This window comes from Cladophialophora psammophila (genome assembly GCF_000585535.1).
Source record: "Cladophialophora psammophila CBS 110553 chromosome Unknown aczJe-supercont1.3, whole genome shotgun sequence".
Taxonomy (NCBI): Eukaryota; Fungi; Ascomycota; class Eurotiomycetes; order Chaetothyriales; family Herpotrichiellaceae; genus Cladophialophora; species Cladophialophora psammophila.
In genome coordinates, this window is record NW_006912924.1 from 1,115,214 (window position 1) to 1,127,596 (window position 12,383).

At 50.6% G+C, this 12,383-nt stretch overlaps 4 protein-coding genes across 4 annotated transcripts; all 4 read right to left on the reverse strand.

The window, feature by feature from the left end:
- Positions 1–624: 624 nt before the first annotated feature.
- A1O5_02592 (uncharacterized protein) lies at positions 625–2,921 on the reverse strand (the record flags this gene model as incomplete). Its single annotated transcript, XM_007743206.1, has 4 exons — positions 625–751; positions 809–1,084; positions 1,150–1,917; positions 2,002–2,921. The coding sequence occupies 4 exons, from the start codon at positions 2,919–2,921 to the stop codon at positions 625–627; spliced, it is 2,091 nt and encodes a 696-aa protein (XP_007741396.1).
- A 921-nt stretch (positions 2,922–3,842) lies between these two features.
- A1O5_02593 (uncharacterized protein) lies at positions 3,843–6,067 on the reverse strand (the record flags this gene model as incomplete). Its single annotated transcript, XM_007743207.1, has 7 exons — positions 3,843–4,369; positions 4,471–4,711; positions 5,007–5,386; positions 5,433–5,586; positions 5,665–5,775; positions 5,833–5,883; positions 5,933–6,067. The coding sequence occupies 7 exons, from the start codon at positions 6,065–6,067 to the stop codon at positions 3,843–3,845; spliced, it is 1,599 nt and encodes a 532-aa protein (XP_007741397.1).
- A 1,961-nt stretch (positions 6,068–8,028) lies between these two features.
- On the reverse strand, positions 8,029–8,684 carry A1O5_02594 (uncharacterized protein; the record flags this gene model as incomplete). The annotated part of the gene is made up of 2 exons (XM_007743208.1): positions 8,029–8,506; positions 8,563–8,684. 2 exons carry the CDS (start codon positions 8,682–8,684, stop codon positions 8,029–8,031), a joined length of 600 nt encoding a protein of 199 aa, XP_007741398.1.
- Positions 8,685–10,105: 1,421 nt separating this feature from the next.
- Positions 10,106–11,779, reverse strand: A1O5_02595 (uncharacterized protein; the record flags this gene model as incomplete). Its single annotated transcript, XM_007743209.1, has 2 exons — positions 10,106–11,570; positions 11,640–11,779. The coding sequence occupies 2 exons, from the start codon at positions 11,777–11,779 to the stop codon at positions 10,106–10,108; spliced, it is 1,605 nt and encodes a 534-aa protein (XP_007741399.1).
- Positions 11,780–12,383: the final 604 nt, after the last annotated feature.

Consider the following 12,383-nt stretch of genomic DNA (forward strand, 5'->3'; position numbering starts at 1 on the left):
GGGGCGAACAACACGATCGCTAGACCTCGCAATATTTTCGGATCCACCTTTGGCGCCTTATTGCTTGGAATAGTAAGGCTGAGCAGGCCGAGAGGGACCGCCAAGCGAGCCTGGCCAATTGAACGCTCTCCCATGGCGAACAAGGCTTTTGGTTTGCTTCGAGACTCAGCCGAAATGCGCGCCATACCTTGAAATAGTCGCTTGCCGAGAAGTCCCCTGTTTAACCTCGTCATTGCCCAGGGAGGTTCTCGCAAATTGACGAGTCAGCCTTGCGTTGGATCTGTTAGTATAGTTACCCCTGTAGCATCGACTATTTCAACTCAATGCAGTCAAGCTCCCAGCTTCAGAAGTCTGGCTTGCTTGCTTGCGCTTCTTTGAAAGGCAACCCGGTCTGCTAGATTTGAAAGAGCCTCACGCGTTGAATGCTGTTGTCTGGAACGCGCGGCTGTTGGAACCCCTTCATTATACCCCTCAGCCGTCGCCGTTTATGGTCTTTGCTAACGGCCATGATGTCGTGCTTTGACTGTTTGGAAGCCATGTCATTCGCAGGCTGGTATTAAAGCATGCAAAAGAGGGCAGAATCCTGACATCTCAATGTTGCTAGCTCTAACAATATAGCCAATTTCAGCGAGCGAGCCCAGCTCCATTTCTGGACCATCTGTATCTGGCTAATACGAAGGTCAGTTGCTTTTCTGTATCACGAGGATTGCTCCTCCTGCCCTTGGCTAGAGCTATTGCTGATCGCATAACGCTGGTCTGTCGTTAGCTCTGACAGGATTCCATTGGGGAAAGCGGACACCGTGCTTACTTTCTAAACTGTCGCTGGTAGTCGGTTGGAAGCGTGACAAAACAGGCTTCCGTTGCTCTAATGACAGCCTCACAGGCAGCCAGGATTGCATTGCCGGAGTCAGCCTGTAAGCGATATGCTACCAGCAGGAGAAGGAGGCTGCCGTGAAGGAGTTGGATCCCAAAGAAGTAGGGCATGAAACTGATGTCCGGGTCACATTCCAGTATCTGGGTCACGCATTCAGAAGCTGCCATCGTGTGTGACATGGAGTCTTTGAACCCCAGTGAAGATGTCCAGCTGCAATTTTCAGTCAGTTTGTATCCAGAAGGGTCCCCGGTCAAACAAAGACAGGAGGAACTCACAAATCCGAATCCTCAAAGAGACAAACCGGATCCCATTTCGAACCCACCAGAATCCTCAGCACGCTTACAATATGTCTTGCATACCCGGCCACAGTTTTGGCAATGTGGGTTGCTTCAGAATCTTCCACTCCCGCAGTAGGGGGTGGCTGCCATCGGGTACCCTCCTCGGTGTCGGTCTCAGTGCATATGCTTGATGTGACGCGATCCAAAGTTGCTTGGTAATGATCAAGCTCACGCAAGATTTGACGTTCTTGCGAACTCCATATGGAGGCTGCTGAAAGCACGGGGTGTAGCCGCGATCGATTCCAGTCCAGAAGAGTACCGCAATGCACCATCAGTGGCAAGAAGAATTCAAAGAGACCCACCCCCGAACAGGTCTTCGGCGGCCCATGTGAGCGTCCTGTTCCAGAAGGTAATAGCATGCATCTTGGTCCCTCGGCACGCGTACCATGGCTGTGCGGCTGAGCACCAGATTGCCAAGTAACATCGTCAAGTGGAAGCAGCAAGTCTCTGCATTCAGCTTCCAACAGTGCGAGCGGCCGGTTATAACACAGTGCCAGATGTCGATCCATCAGAAATAAGAGCCACCACGTCCGGCGACGCTCCTCGCGCTGGATTTCATTAATGAAGTCTCCTTCAGCGTGCTGGCTCAGAGAACATTTGCAATTCAAGCTGGCTGGTCCATCCTCTGCGTCTTGTGGCATTATGGTGGACTGTACCTCCTCATTCAACTTCAGATCCCTTGCCAGATTAAAAGCAACGCTCCACCTAGTTAGCAGTCAGAAATTGCCGTGGTGACGACGCCGAGGAGAAATCGACGAGTCATCCCAAACAATTCGAATAATGACTTACCATCTGATGCTGGCGGCCTTCTTCTCGCTTCCTGAAATCACGGACGAAACATGAATAAATGCGATGATATAATCCATGCCCCAAGACTCGGGGAAAGTATCGTTTGGAATGTCCAAAGCTCGGCGCAGGTCATCATTGCTCCATCCCGAGTCTGGACCGAAGATCGGAGGCAGCCCCAAGTCTTCCTGTCTTAACAACGGTTCATACCTGGCGGGATTGAGAAGCCGATATGTGAGCAGGCTCAAATACTTGCAGACTCGATCTTTCTCTTCAGGCCCACTGAACAACCCCAGAGCCTTGTCACTGAAGGCTGCCACGAAGAGCATGCTGCCTAAAAGCGCCGGATGCGTTTGACGGGGTTGGGAAGAATCGAGAACGTCGATTTTCCTCAAGATGAAGTTGTGGATGTGGTGGCATGTGGGATGCATGCGACTGAGGAACGCGCTCGAGAAATATGTATCCAGAAGGTCACAGGCAAGGCCAGATCCAAAATCCCGATCTAGGAATGGCGATAGGTACTGTAGAACAGGATATTTGCATTGAGCAAATGCCTGGCTGTTTGGTGTCGGTGCCTCACGGGAATCAGCTATAGATGGCAATCTATAACTATAAGGATCCAATATGTGAAAAGTCGGGGACACATATGTTGACGGGATGACTGAAAAGTCCTTGCCATCATCAAAAACCATCGCCCGGGTCTCGGGAGTTGAAGACAGAGCAAGATGAAGCAGTGCTGCAGTGTTCGCTGGGGAGGAAACTGGCAGCCCTAATTGCTCATTTGGAGTCTTAGCAGCACCAAGGGAGTGGGATGCCGATTCGTTGACAGCGGCTCGCCCGCTTGTCTGCTGGTCACTTGGAGACGGTTGTGGTGATGGCGAGGGTGCCGAAGTATTCTCTTGAGGTTCTTCCACGATGGACATGGTTGCAGGAGGCTTGGCCCAAGAGATGGGACCATCTCCGCGCCTCAGATCATAAGAGCATTGTTCTCCTAGCTGCCCACATCGTCTGCAGGGGATAGTCCCGGTGCAGCGGATTTTGGATTTCCGACATTGATTACAGGCGCGAAATTTTTCATTGATGATTCGGTGGAACGGACGCTCTTCTGCGTGATTCAAATGGGTCTTGAGATGGCGACTCAAGCTGTCGCTGCGAGAGAATGCGCGCCCACATTCTGGACAAGGCGCTGAGGCGGGCGTTCTGCGTCGGGCGACCTTGCTTAAGGCCATCGTTTTACCATGGGGACTGTGGTTCGGTACCACCAATCATTCTCCACCATGTGAATGATACTGAGAACTGCAGAGCTGTGAGCACGTAGCTCATAGTCCTGAGATGGTCGCTATGACATAAAGTTAAGAGATGAAGAGGTTGGCGGCCGATGGGTTGCGGCAGGGTGTGGCTTTTTCTAGCCGATGGATTGCACTGAGTACGGCCCGTCGCCCTCCCTCGCTCCCCCTGTCCAACCCCGCAAGCTACTGAAAACTAGTCAGCAATTGCCACGCGCTGGGGCAAAAAGAACTAGTTGATTGGTTTCCGTCCGGGGGATCGTAGGTAGTAGTCGAGGGGGAAAAGATCTGGCTCTTCAATAGATGACCACCACGCGAACGACAGCTCTTTGTAAACCATGCTTGCATGCTCCGGATATATGTCAATCTGCTGCTTAGCGACTATGGAGAGATGTATATATCTACCCGATCGGAAACTCTTCGACTTCGAATGTTGCAATTTGGGTTCCAAGGGTTATATGTCTGCCCAGACGGTCACCTTTCTCTTATAACCGGTTGCTTTTCACTGATGTTCGACTTGAGCCGTAGAACTTGTAAGGGAAGTGTCCTGCCTTGACTTCACACCTTAACGTGCTGCTCTTCATTTTTCTCTCCTGCAATTTCGATGTGACCGCCATGATCAATCGAACCAGCTCTTAAGTCTCGTTTGACATCTTCCACGGTATAGTGCTTTTCGCGTGCTGTCTCCACCATCCTGTCAAGTCTGGATTGACCTGGCTTAGTATGCCATGGCTTGGGCCCACCATGGGAGAACATCTCCTCGATCTCCTCCAGCGACTTGTTGCATGTCTCGGGATAGGTAAAGTAGAATTGGATCGCGCCGAGAACACACAAACAGCCGAAGACAATGAACAAGCCCCACTTGATATTTTGGAATCCAGGAGGAATGTATAGACCGAGGGCGAAGTTGAACAGCCAATTTCCCAGAGCCGCAATACCCATTCCGGTTGCACGAGTTTCCAAACTCCAGACCTCGGCCGCATATACCCAACAGACAGGCGCGAGGGTCAGCGCATAGATGATAATCAAGAGGTACGAAAATGCGATCACTGCGTTAGCCTTTGATCCCGTGACTTTTATAACCACTGAGTATCTGTTAGCATGCATCCTCGAGAGACTGAGGCCGGTTCTGAGCCCGATCTCTACGAATCGAGACACCTCTGTTGGGAAGGGAGCGGGAGCTTACCGTTTGGATTCCCGCCAACGCCACCAGGGACGCTCTCTCCAGCAGACAATATACCACCCACCACAAAGTGGCAAGCACCCATGGCGAGGGCACCGTAGGTGAGCAACGGTCTGCGCCCAATCTTGTCGATGTAGAAGAACATAATGGTTGTGAAGACGATGAACAGTGCGTACTGCACACCGGAAGCAATCAGGTTGATATTTCCAGTGAGACCGGCCCTGCCAATTGACGTTAGCCTGAACTGTCATATCGAGTCCATTGAATCGATAGGGGAAAGTGACAAGAAGGTCGCAATGACCGGTTGGGCGGCAATCAAGGAAAAGGGACTGAGGGATGCCAGCCAGGCTAAGCTAATCCTTTTCAGGACTAGCGTAAAGAATGAGTCATGTGACACGATCCACACCTTGGAAAGCAGCTCGACAGTCCGACAAGGGCAATCGACCTACATCATGAAGATGTAAACCACATAACTAAACAAGCATACGTTAGTCAAAATACAACAACTGTGTCTCTGGGGTCACGTGCTATGTCATAACATTTGCGCCACTGTTTTGTTGCCACATTTGAACGGTAAAGCCAGCGAGAGTCCGTTTCCACATGCCGTTGAGTACGAACTTACGCCAGCCCTTGGGGGCCAGCCGTTCTGCAGCAAGTGTTGTGGTGATTTCCTCCCATTCGGCGACGACGAGGGGGTCGCTGATATCTCCATTGGCTTGGATTTTGGCAAGTGTTCTGATGGCTTCATCAACTCTGTCGACTTTTGCCAGCCAACGGGGAGAACGAGGCAGGAACGGCAGTCCACACATCAGGAAGACGCAAGGCACAAACTGGATTCCCCAAGCCGTTCGGAAGCTCGCTGCCCCGTCGATAAAGCTGCAACCGTATCCGATGAAGTACATGATCAAGATACCCCATTCTAAACATTATTAGCAAGTTCCGTCTTCCAATAGAGTCAAACCCACCAATAGCAAGTTGCTGGATGATGATGATGGCGCCGCGCTTTTCCTTTCGACTTATCTCTGCGAGATAGACAGGCACTTGCGAACTGGTAATGCCCACGGTGACACCGTTCAAAACTCGACCGGCAATAAGAGAGCCGATTCCCGAAGTTCCGGTCTGTTGATTTGAGATTCATAGATAAGTTTTTTGTTCAAACAATAAGGGGCAGCGATTGAGAACATCCCCGGTCCTCACCTGTACAGCTGTGCCACAAAGCCACCAAAGGCAGGCAAACATGATTGAATCTCTTCTTCCAATTTTGTTCGACACAGGGCCTGCAATAATGGATCCCACCACCGAACCAGCCTGCAAACGTCTGTTAGCTCGTCTCAAAAATGATGGACGTAGCGGAGGATAACTTACTGCCAACGCAGAACCAATTGCGCCCTGAGTAATGCCTGCGGGTTTATCGAACTTCTAACATTAGCTTTCTTGTTCTTGAAAAATTAGGCGAGTGACTCACGAAGTCATTGTACTGTTTTGTTCCAATGATCGCTGACATCGAGGAGATATCAAAACCAAACAACATCCCACCCACCGTGGCTATAAAGGCCACAAAGTAGGTGTTGTAGATCTTTGGGAGCTTGATCAAAGCCATAGTGAGGAATATGTTGCAACTCCTAGCCGCACGATGAGGTTCGAGAACTCGAGTGGAAGACAGCAGTGGAGCGATAAGGTATGCGAAGGCATTTTATATCTCTCATGTTTCTCCCCCCTAACCCACAGAATGGAGGCCGTGGACTGGGGGAGGGGGGTGGCGGAGGACCATCAAGATTAGTCTGAAAGGAGGTTCAATTTTCGCCCATGGAAGAAGGATATTGGCTTGCAATCAAGTCCCTCAGGCCACAAGGCTTCGTGGCCAAGGAGATGGATCCTGTTGCACTAACGTTCTCGAAGAGCACCCTGGATTGAGGTTGCACCAGCGGAGTACACTAGTCCAGGGCAGGACCTGGCTCGCTGGCAACGCGTACTCTAAAAAGTGGTGGTCCCAAGTGGTAGGCTGTTTGCTTCGTTTTGAGGCTATTCGCAGCTTAAACTCCAGGAAAACTTGTATCGGTTTGTGGAGAGGGCTTGGCTCTTTCTCCACATTATGAGGTGTATGTATGCATGATCGACTCCCGCGTTTAGCCCAAAGAGGTATCTTTGCGGTGGTTGACGGTGGATCGGCATTATATGTTGGGTGTCCTTTCGGTCGATCAAGAGCCCGCTGCCTCATACCACCGGACTATCTCCTCCCGCGACAATTGCAAATCTCATGTGGGAGTGGTCACAGATTGATGATCATATTGGGTGGCCGGCAGCGAGCTGGACGCAGGCGCAAAATTCCTCTGGGGGTGTTTCCTGCCGGACATGGGTCAAGCGGTACTGGAGCCGTCTTGTAATCCATCGCCTGGTATGAGGATTCTCGATGTCCAAATTCGAGATAGCTTCCAAGTCTGAGAACGGACTTGTGCATCATTATCACTGACGCGTGGTGGCGGTGGCAGCGGTCAAAGAGGCGTTTCTGTGCGGGCCCAGGCACCGTGCTAGGGGCTGGGTCCGCACGATCCGAGGGGAAGGACTTCCCACCCGAGATAGTGTCCCAAGTCCTCTTACCCAGTAAATGCTGTGGCGGGTTTGGCCGTTGGGTTTAGGAGGTCCAGGGTCTGAGTGCAACCAGCTAGTCAGATCTTGGTGCAGCTTCGATTTGGAAGTCAGATGACTTGCGGGGGCGGTAATGCGGGTTCCCTTCAGAACTACGGCAGTTGGTTGAAGAAGAGAAAACGAGGGAGAGATTTAAGTGCTGACGACGTGACCTTTGATTACCACGTGACCGGGTCTTTTGATGGCTTCTTACATAGTTACCTCATTAGTCATAGCGGCAGAGAGGGCCACCTTAGGGTTAGGGTTAGGGTTGGAGGGGTTTGAAAACTCGATGAACATCGAGAGTTTCCTTTCTTTCCCCTCTAGTGATGAGGAGCAGCAGGCAAGACGAATCGCTCTTATCTGCTCTGCGTCTTGTTTGATTCCACAAGGATCAGAGACAAGCCACCGCATTGCAACAACAGAACCCTTCAGGACGAGTTATCTCGGGGTTCCCTGCCACGTCGCTAGGCAACTTCCCGTTAATAAACGTGGGCATAATACAACACCTTCGCTATTGTAAAGGCATTTTCTCTAGCTAAACGCCATCCTCAAATGCAATTCACCGAGATACAACGAGTTTTCTCGCTGTTCGCAGTTTGGTGCTGACCACCCGTGTCGATGCAAGTTGAAAGGAAGAAAGGGCTCATAATCGATTGTGTCAGCAGGCTTTGACACATGGTGAACATAAACTGACACCTTTACTGCTAAGTTGAAACCATTACGAAAACATTCGTCACAGGAAAACACAGATACACTTGATTTTGGCGGGCAAGTGACATGCGACAGTAACAATGGATCAGGAGCGAGACATCTTGATGATTTCTTCTCCATAGAGCGAAGGCTGAAGCACGAAATATCCCAACTAATAAGAAACATTATATATGACTTCCGAAAGGTGGTCTGTGCCCAGATCCCAATTTCCCGCATGGATGTTCACTTGTCATCAAGATTTGGCGGTCCCCTGGGTCCAATATCAGCTCTACGCTTCAAGTCCGTCTCCGGCTCTCCCTTCTTGATGCTAGAGATCAAGTCCTCGGGGTCGAAATCCACCCCCACCGGATTTTCTGCGAATGACTTGCTCTTCATGTACTCGGTGGATTCAGCAGATGTGTCAAAATTATCGACTTGGGTCTCCAGCATATTCCCATCTGGATCCTTGTAGTAGATCGAGGTTGTTGTGCCGTGATTGACGCTCCAGAACGGTAGGATACCCCTGGCTTTACGATGGCAGTATGACAGCAGGAGATCCGACATGCTGGCGAAAGAGAATGCGATGTGGTGCAAGCCACAGCTGGTGGGGACCTTGGGCCCAGTATCGGGAAGCTGAATCAGTGCGATACGATGGTGTTCATGGTCGTAGGTGATGAAAGCTATCCAGTCATTTCCGTGGGTGATATGGCCGCCGAGGAAGCTGACCTCTCATTAGCATTGAAGGGTTCATCTTCATGAACTCTGGGAGAAACCTACGTTGTGTAGAAGTCAACCATCTCTTTGAACTTTTGAGTACGCAAGACGACATGGGCCAGGACAGATGGGCTCAAGACCTTGTCGCTTGGGGCATCAAAGTCGACTATCGGAAGGGAACCCATGATATTTTGGTGGAACTTGTATTCCAAGCGATCCTGGAAGTGATACAAACGGAAGAAAGATGTTGTGTTTCTGGACAGTCGGGCTCACGGCGACACGGGCAGCATCTTATACCTCCCCAGGCTGACAGGCCTGACCATATGGGACGCCTCGCATAAATACGGGCTCTCTGCCCTTCGATCTCAGAATGCCCCCAGCCTATCCAACAACCGGGGGGGATGTGGCGTCTACTATAACCCCAACATCCAGTCTCGTTGTCAGGTATGGGGTCGCTTCGTGGGAAATGCCTCGTGTCTCTAGGGCTAGACGCGGGCTTTGGTCTACTCCGCCACGATTCTTGGATCATTTGTTTGATTTCAAGGCCCCGGTTTGCCGATGTTGTATCTGATTGTGTTATGTTCTGGTGCAAAGGAGGACGTGGAAGCAGGATTGGAGTCTGGCCGCTGCATGACTACTGGCTCTCTGCCCTAAATCAGGTGATGAAGTCGGCCTACTCCTGGAGCAGCCAATCGAGGGCACTGCATTGCTCGCAGCTATCGAACTGTCACTCCTGTTGGTATTAGCCTTCGCGAATAAAGTATTAACATAAATATTGCATTATGATATACAAGAGCGGGAGAGGGAGGAGGGTAACGATTTGCAGTCTTGATTGGGGAGAATTACGATTTGCAGCCCTATTCGGGGTGAGATATATGGCTCATACCCACTACTTGAAACGGATATTCATCCCTTGGACTGAATTGCTGACTCATACCATTCTCCCAATACGAGGTATACAAGACGACCTTCGACAAAGGCGTCAAGGCATCATGGACTGTTCAAGCGTATGGCCGGGCACAGAAAGCAACATAGTCATGCCAACCGTGCTAACACAATTGCGTCGCTCGAAGAATCTCTGTACAATTGCAAGTCCATTCTTCAGAACGCTTCAAAGTACCTTGTCGAGTTGATTGGCTATCCTGGAGCCTGGCATACTCGTTAATCCTAGACAGAACGGTTCTTGTTGTCCTTAAGGAGGCAACCCTTTTAATGAGAGAATAAGATCGACTTTCCACTCCGCATAGGAGGTTTTAATCACCAACCTCCCAGCTAGACGCTTTTCTTGGTCTGCGGTTGTGGTGGTGGGAGTTTGCCGTGTAAAGGACGACTTCGCCTTTCTTTCTAGGATTAGACTCATCGCTATCTAGTAGCAAGGCCGCATTTAAGTATTCTCATGGTAGCCTACTTAGAAAGTCTCATGGTCCCTGGTTGAGTTCCGAGCCTCCTTATTTTCCACAAGGCTGGGGCTCAAGGGGCTTCTACAATGGCTAAATAACTATGCATCTTCTTCAGCTGGCTGGGGAAACTCATCACAAGGGTCCACTACTGTCGCGCTGGAGGTAGGAGTCGTATATTTATATAATGGCGAAGAATATCTTGACTATCAGGCCAGGTCGAAATCTGAGTACTTCCTCGCTGCAACCTCGTCACACTTGTTCCTATACCCTGGAGCAGGTCCCATATACCGTGCAATAGTCCTCTTCTGCTTGTGAGCAAGATTCCTATTGATGCCTGTCATCCAGGAGTCTACCTCATTTGTCAAGAGGCCCTCTGAGCATTTGTGGACGTGCTCGGTCCACTCTTCCACCCCCTTTGCAGTGGCTTCAATCCGCGTGATGTTATTGTCTCGGCAGTAGCGTATACAGTCGGCGATCCAACCGACCGCAAACTCGATACTTCGAGGGATGTTACCAAACATTTGATGGGGGCCCATGACCATCATCATGTTGGGAAAGCCATGAACGAAAAGACCGAGCTGTGTCTGAGGGCCGTCGCTCCAGACGTCGTTGAGTTTCTTCTTGTCCACGCCCTGAAAGTCCACCGCCGTGAAACATCCTGTCACAGCATCAAAGCCAGTGGCGTATATCAGGATATCCAGCTCGAATTCTTCATCGCGGGTCTTGATCCCTTTCTCGGTTATACGCTCGATCGGGTCCTCTCTGATGTCGACTAGTCGGACATTATCTTGGTTGTACGCCTCAAAATAGTGCGTCTCCATCGGTATCCGCCGCGTCCCCCAGCCGTGGTCTTTAGGAATGAGTTTCTCTGCGGTCACAGGGTCTTTTACCCTTTCTCGGATTTTGTTTGCAAAAAATTCGCTGCAAGCAGCGTTTGCATCCCGGTCATATGCCACGTCCGGAAAATTACTAACCCATTTAGCAAAGCCTGGCCGCGAGTATATGTCCTCCCAATGTGCTATTCTTTCCGCTTCTGAGACGTCGGCCGACATTCTGGGTTCTGCCAGATGTAAAAAGCAGGTGGCCGATTCCTTGCACTTCTTGAAAATATCAGGATACTGCTGACGGATTTCATCCATCTCCTCGGGGGTTATTTTGGCGTTACGAAGCGGAGCCGACCAGTTCGCCGTTCGTTGAAACACAGTCAAATGCCCCACGGTTTTCACAATCTCCTGGATGATTTGTATCCCTGTTGCTCCTGTACCTATGATTCCCACCCGTTTACCTTCGAGATGGACAGGTCCACGTGGCCATCGAGCGGTATGAAAGGCTTGTCCTTTGAAGTCGTCGAGACCGGGAATGTTGGGGAGCGTGGGTTTGTTCAACAGCCCCATTGCTGTGATCAGAAATCTCGAGGTGTATCGGTTGCCCTTCTCGTCGGTCAATTCCCATGATCGACTGGTGTCGTGGTAATGCGCCGACTTGATTTCGGTGTTGAACTGCATATCTCGTCGCAAGTCAAATTTGTCAGTCACGAACTGAATATACCGCAACGTCTCGGATTGAGGCGCGAAATGCTCCGTCCAGTTCCATTCATCCAAGAGCTCCTGTGAGAAGGAATAACTGTAGGAATAGCTCTCAGAATCGAAGCGGGCACCAGGATATCTGTTCCTGCAGGAAATGTCAACCATGTCCACTCCTAGCGTCTGTGACTGTTCAGCATCACCCAGTGGCACCTACCAATACCATGTCCCTCCCTCACCTGTGCCAGCCTCGAGTACTCTGACCCTCAACCCCAGCTCCCGCATGCGATACAGGGAGTAGATCCCACTCAATCCAGCGCCAATAATCAGGACGTCGAAATCGAGTTGCGTGTCCATGGCAGAAAAGTCTCGTTCGCCGCCTTTTGTCAGGTTGGCTGTTTTCGCTCACGCATCAAAAGGTCGAGTGAAGAATTATCTCGCTGCCAAAAGATATCGATGGGCGTTCGACTGAGGATGAGGTTTCGCAATCAATCCTCGCCCGCACTTCTCCGCGCACAATCACCTACCGAGGCTCGTGGTGTGGAGTGAGGAGATACAACGACCCATAGTACTGTACTGGAGGCGCGCCGTATTGATCGATTAGATATCGCCCATCCACTGTAGCGAGTGGGCTGGCGGAATAGATAGGGGTGATAAAACACCGGCTGTCCACCAATTTCAAAGCAGTAAAATGATTGAACGGTGGTGAAGGCTCTAATCCTCCATGATCGCAGACCTTTTTTCTTTCGCACCCACTCGTGCATTTAGCTCCTCTACTCTGCAAAACATCGTCTGTTGAATGTCTCGGGCCATGATTCGAGCCATTCCTACAAGACGTTTGTTAGGTAGAGACATATACGACCCTTGGATATATGTTATGGGGAATGTATTCACGATTTAAAAAGAAAGGACTAGCAAGTCCGGAGGGATTCTCGCTCTCAGAAGGTTCAGAAAAAAGAGA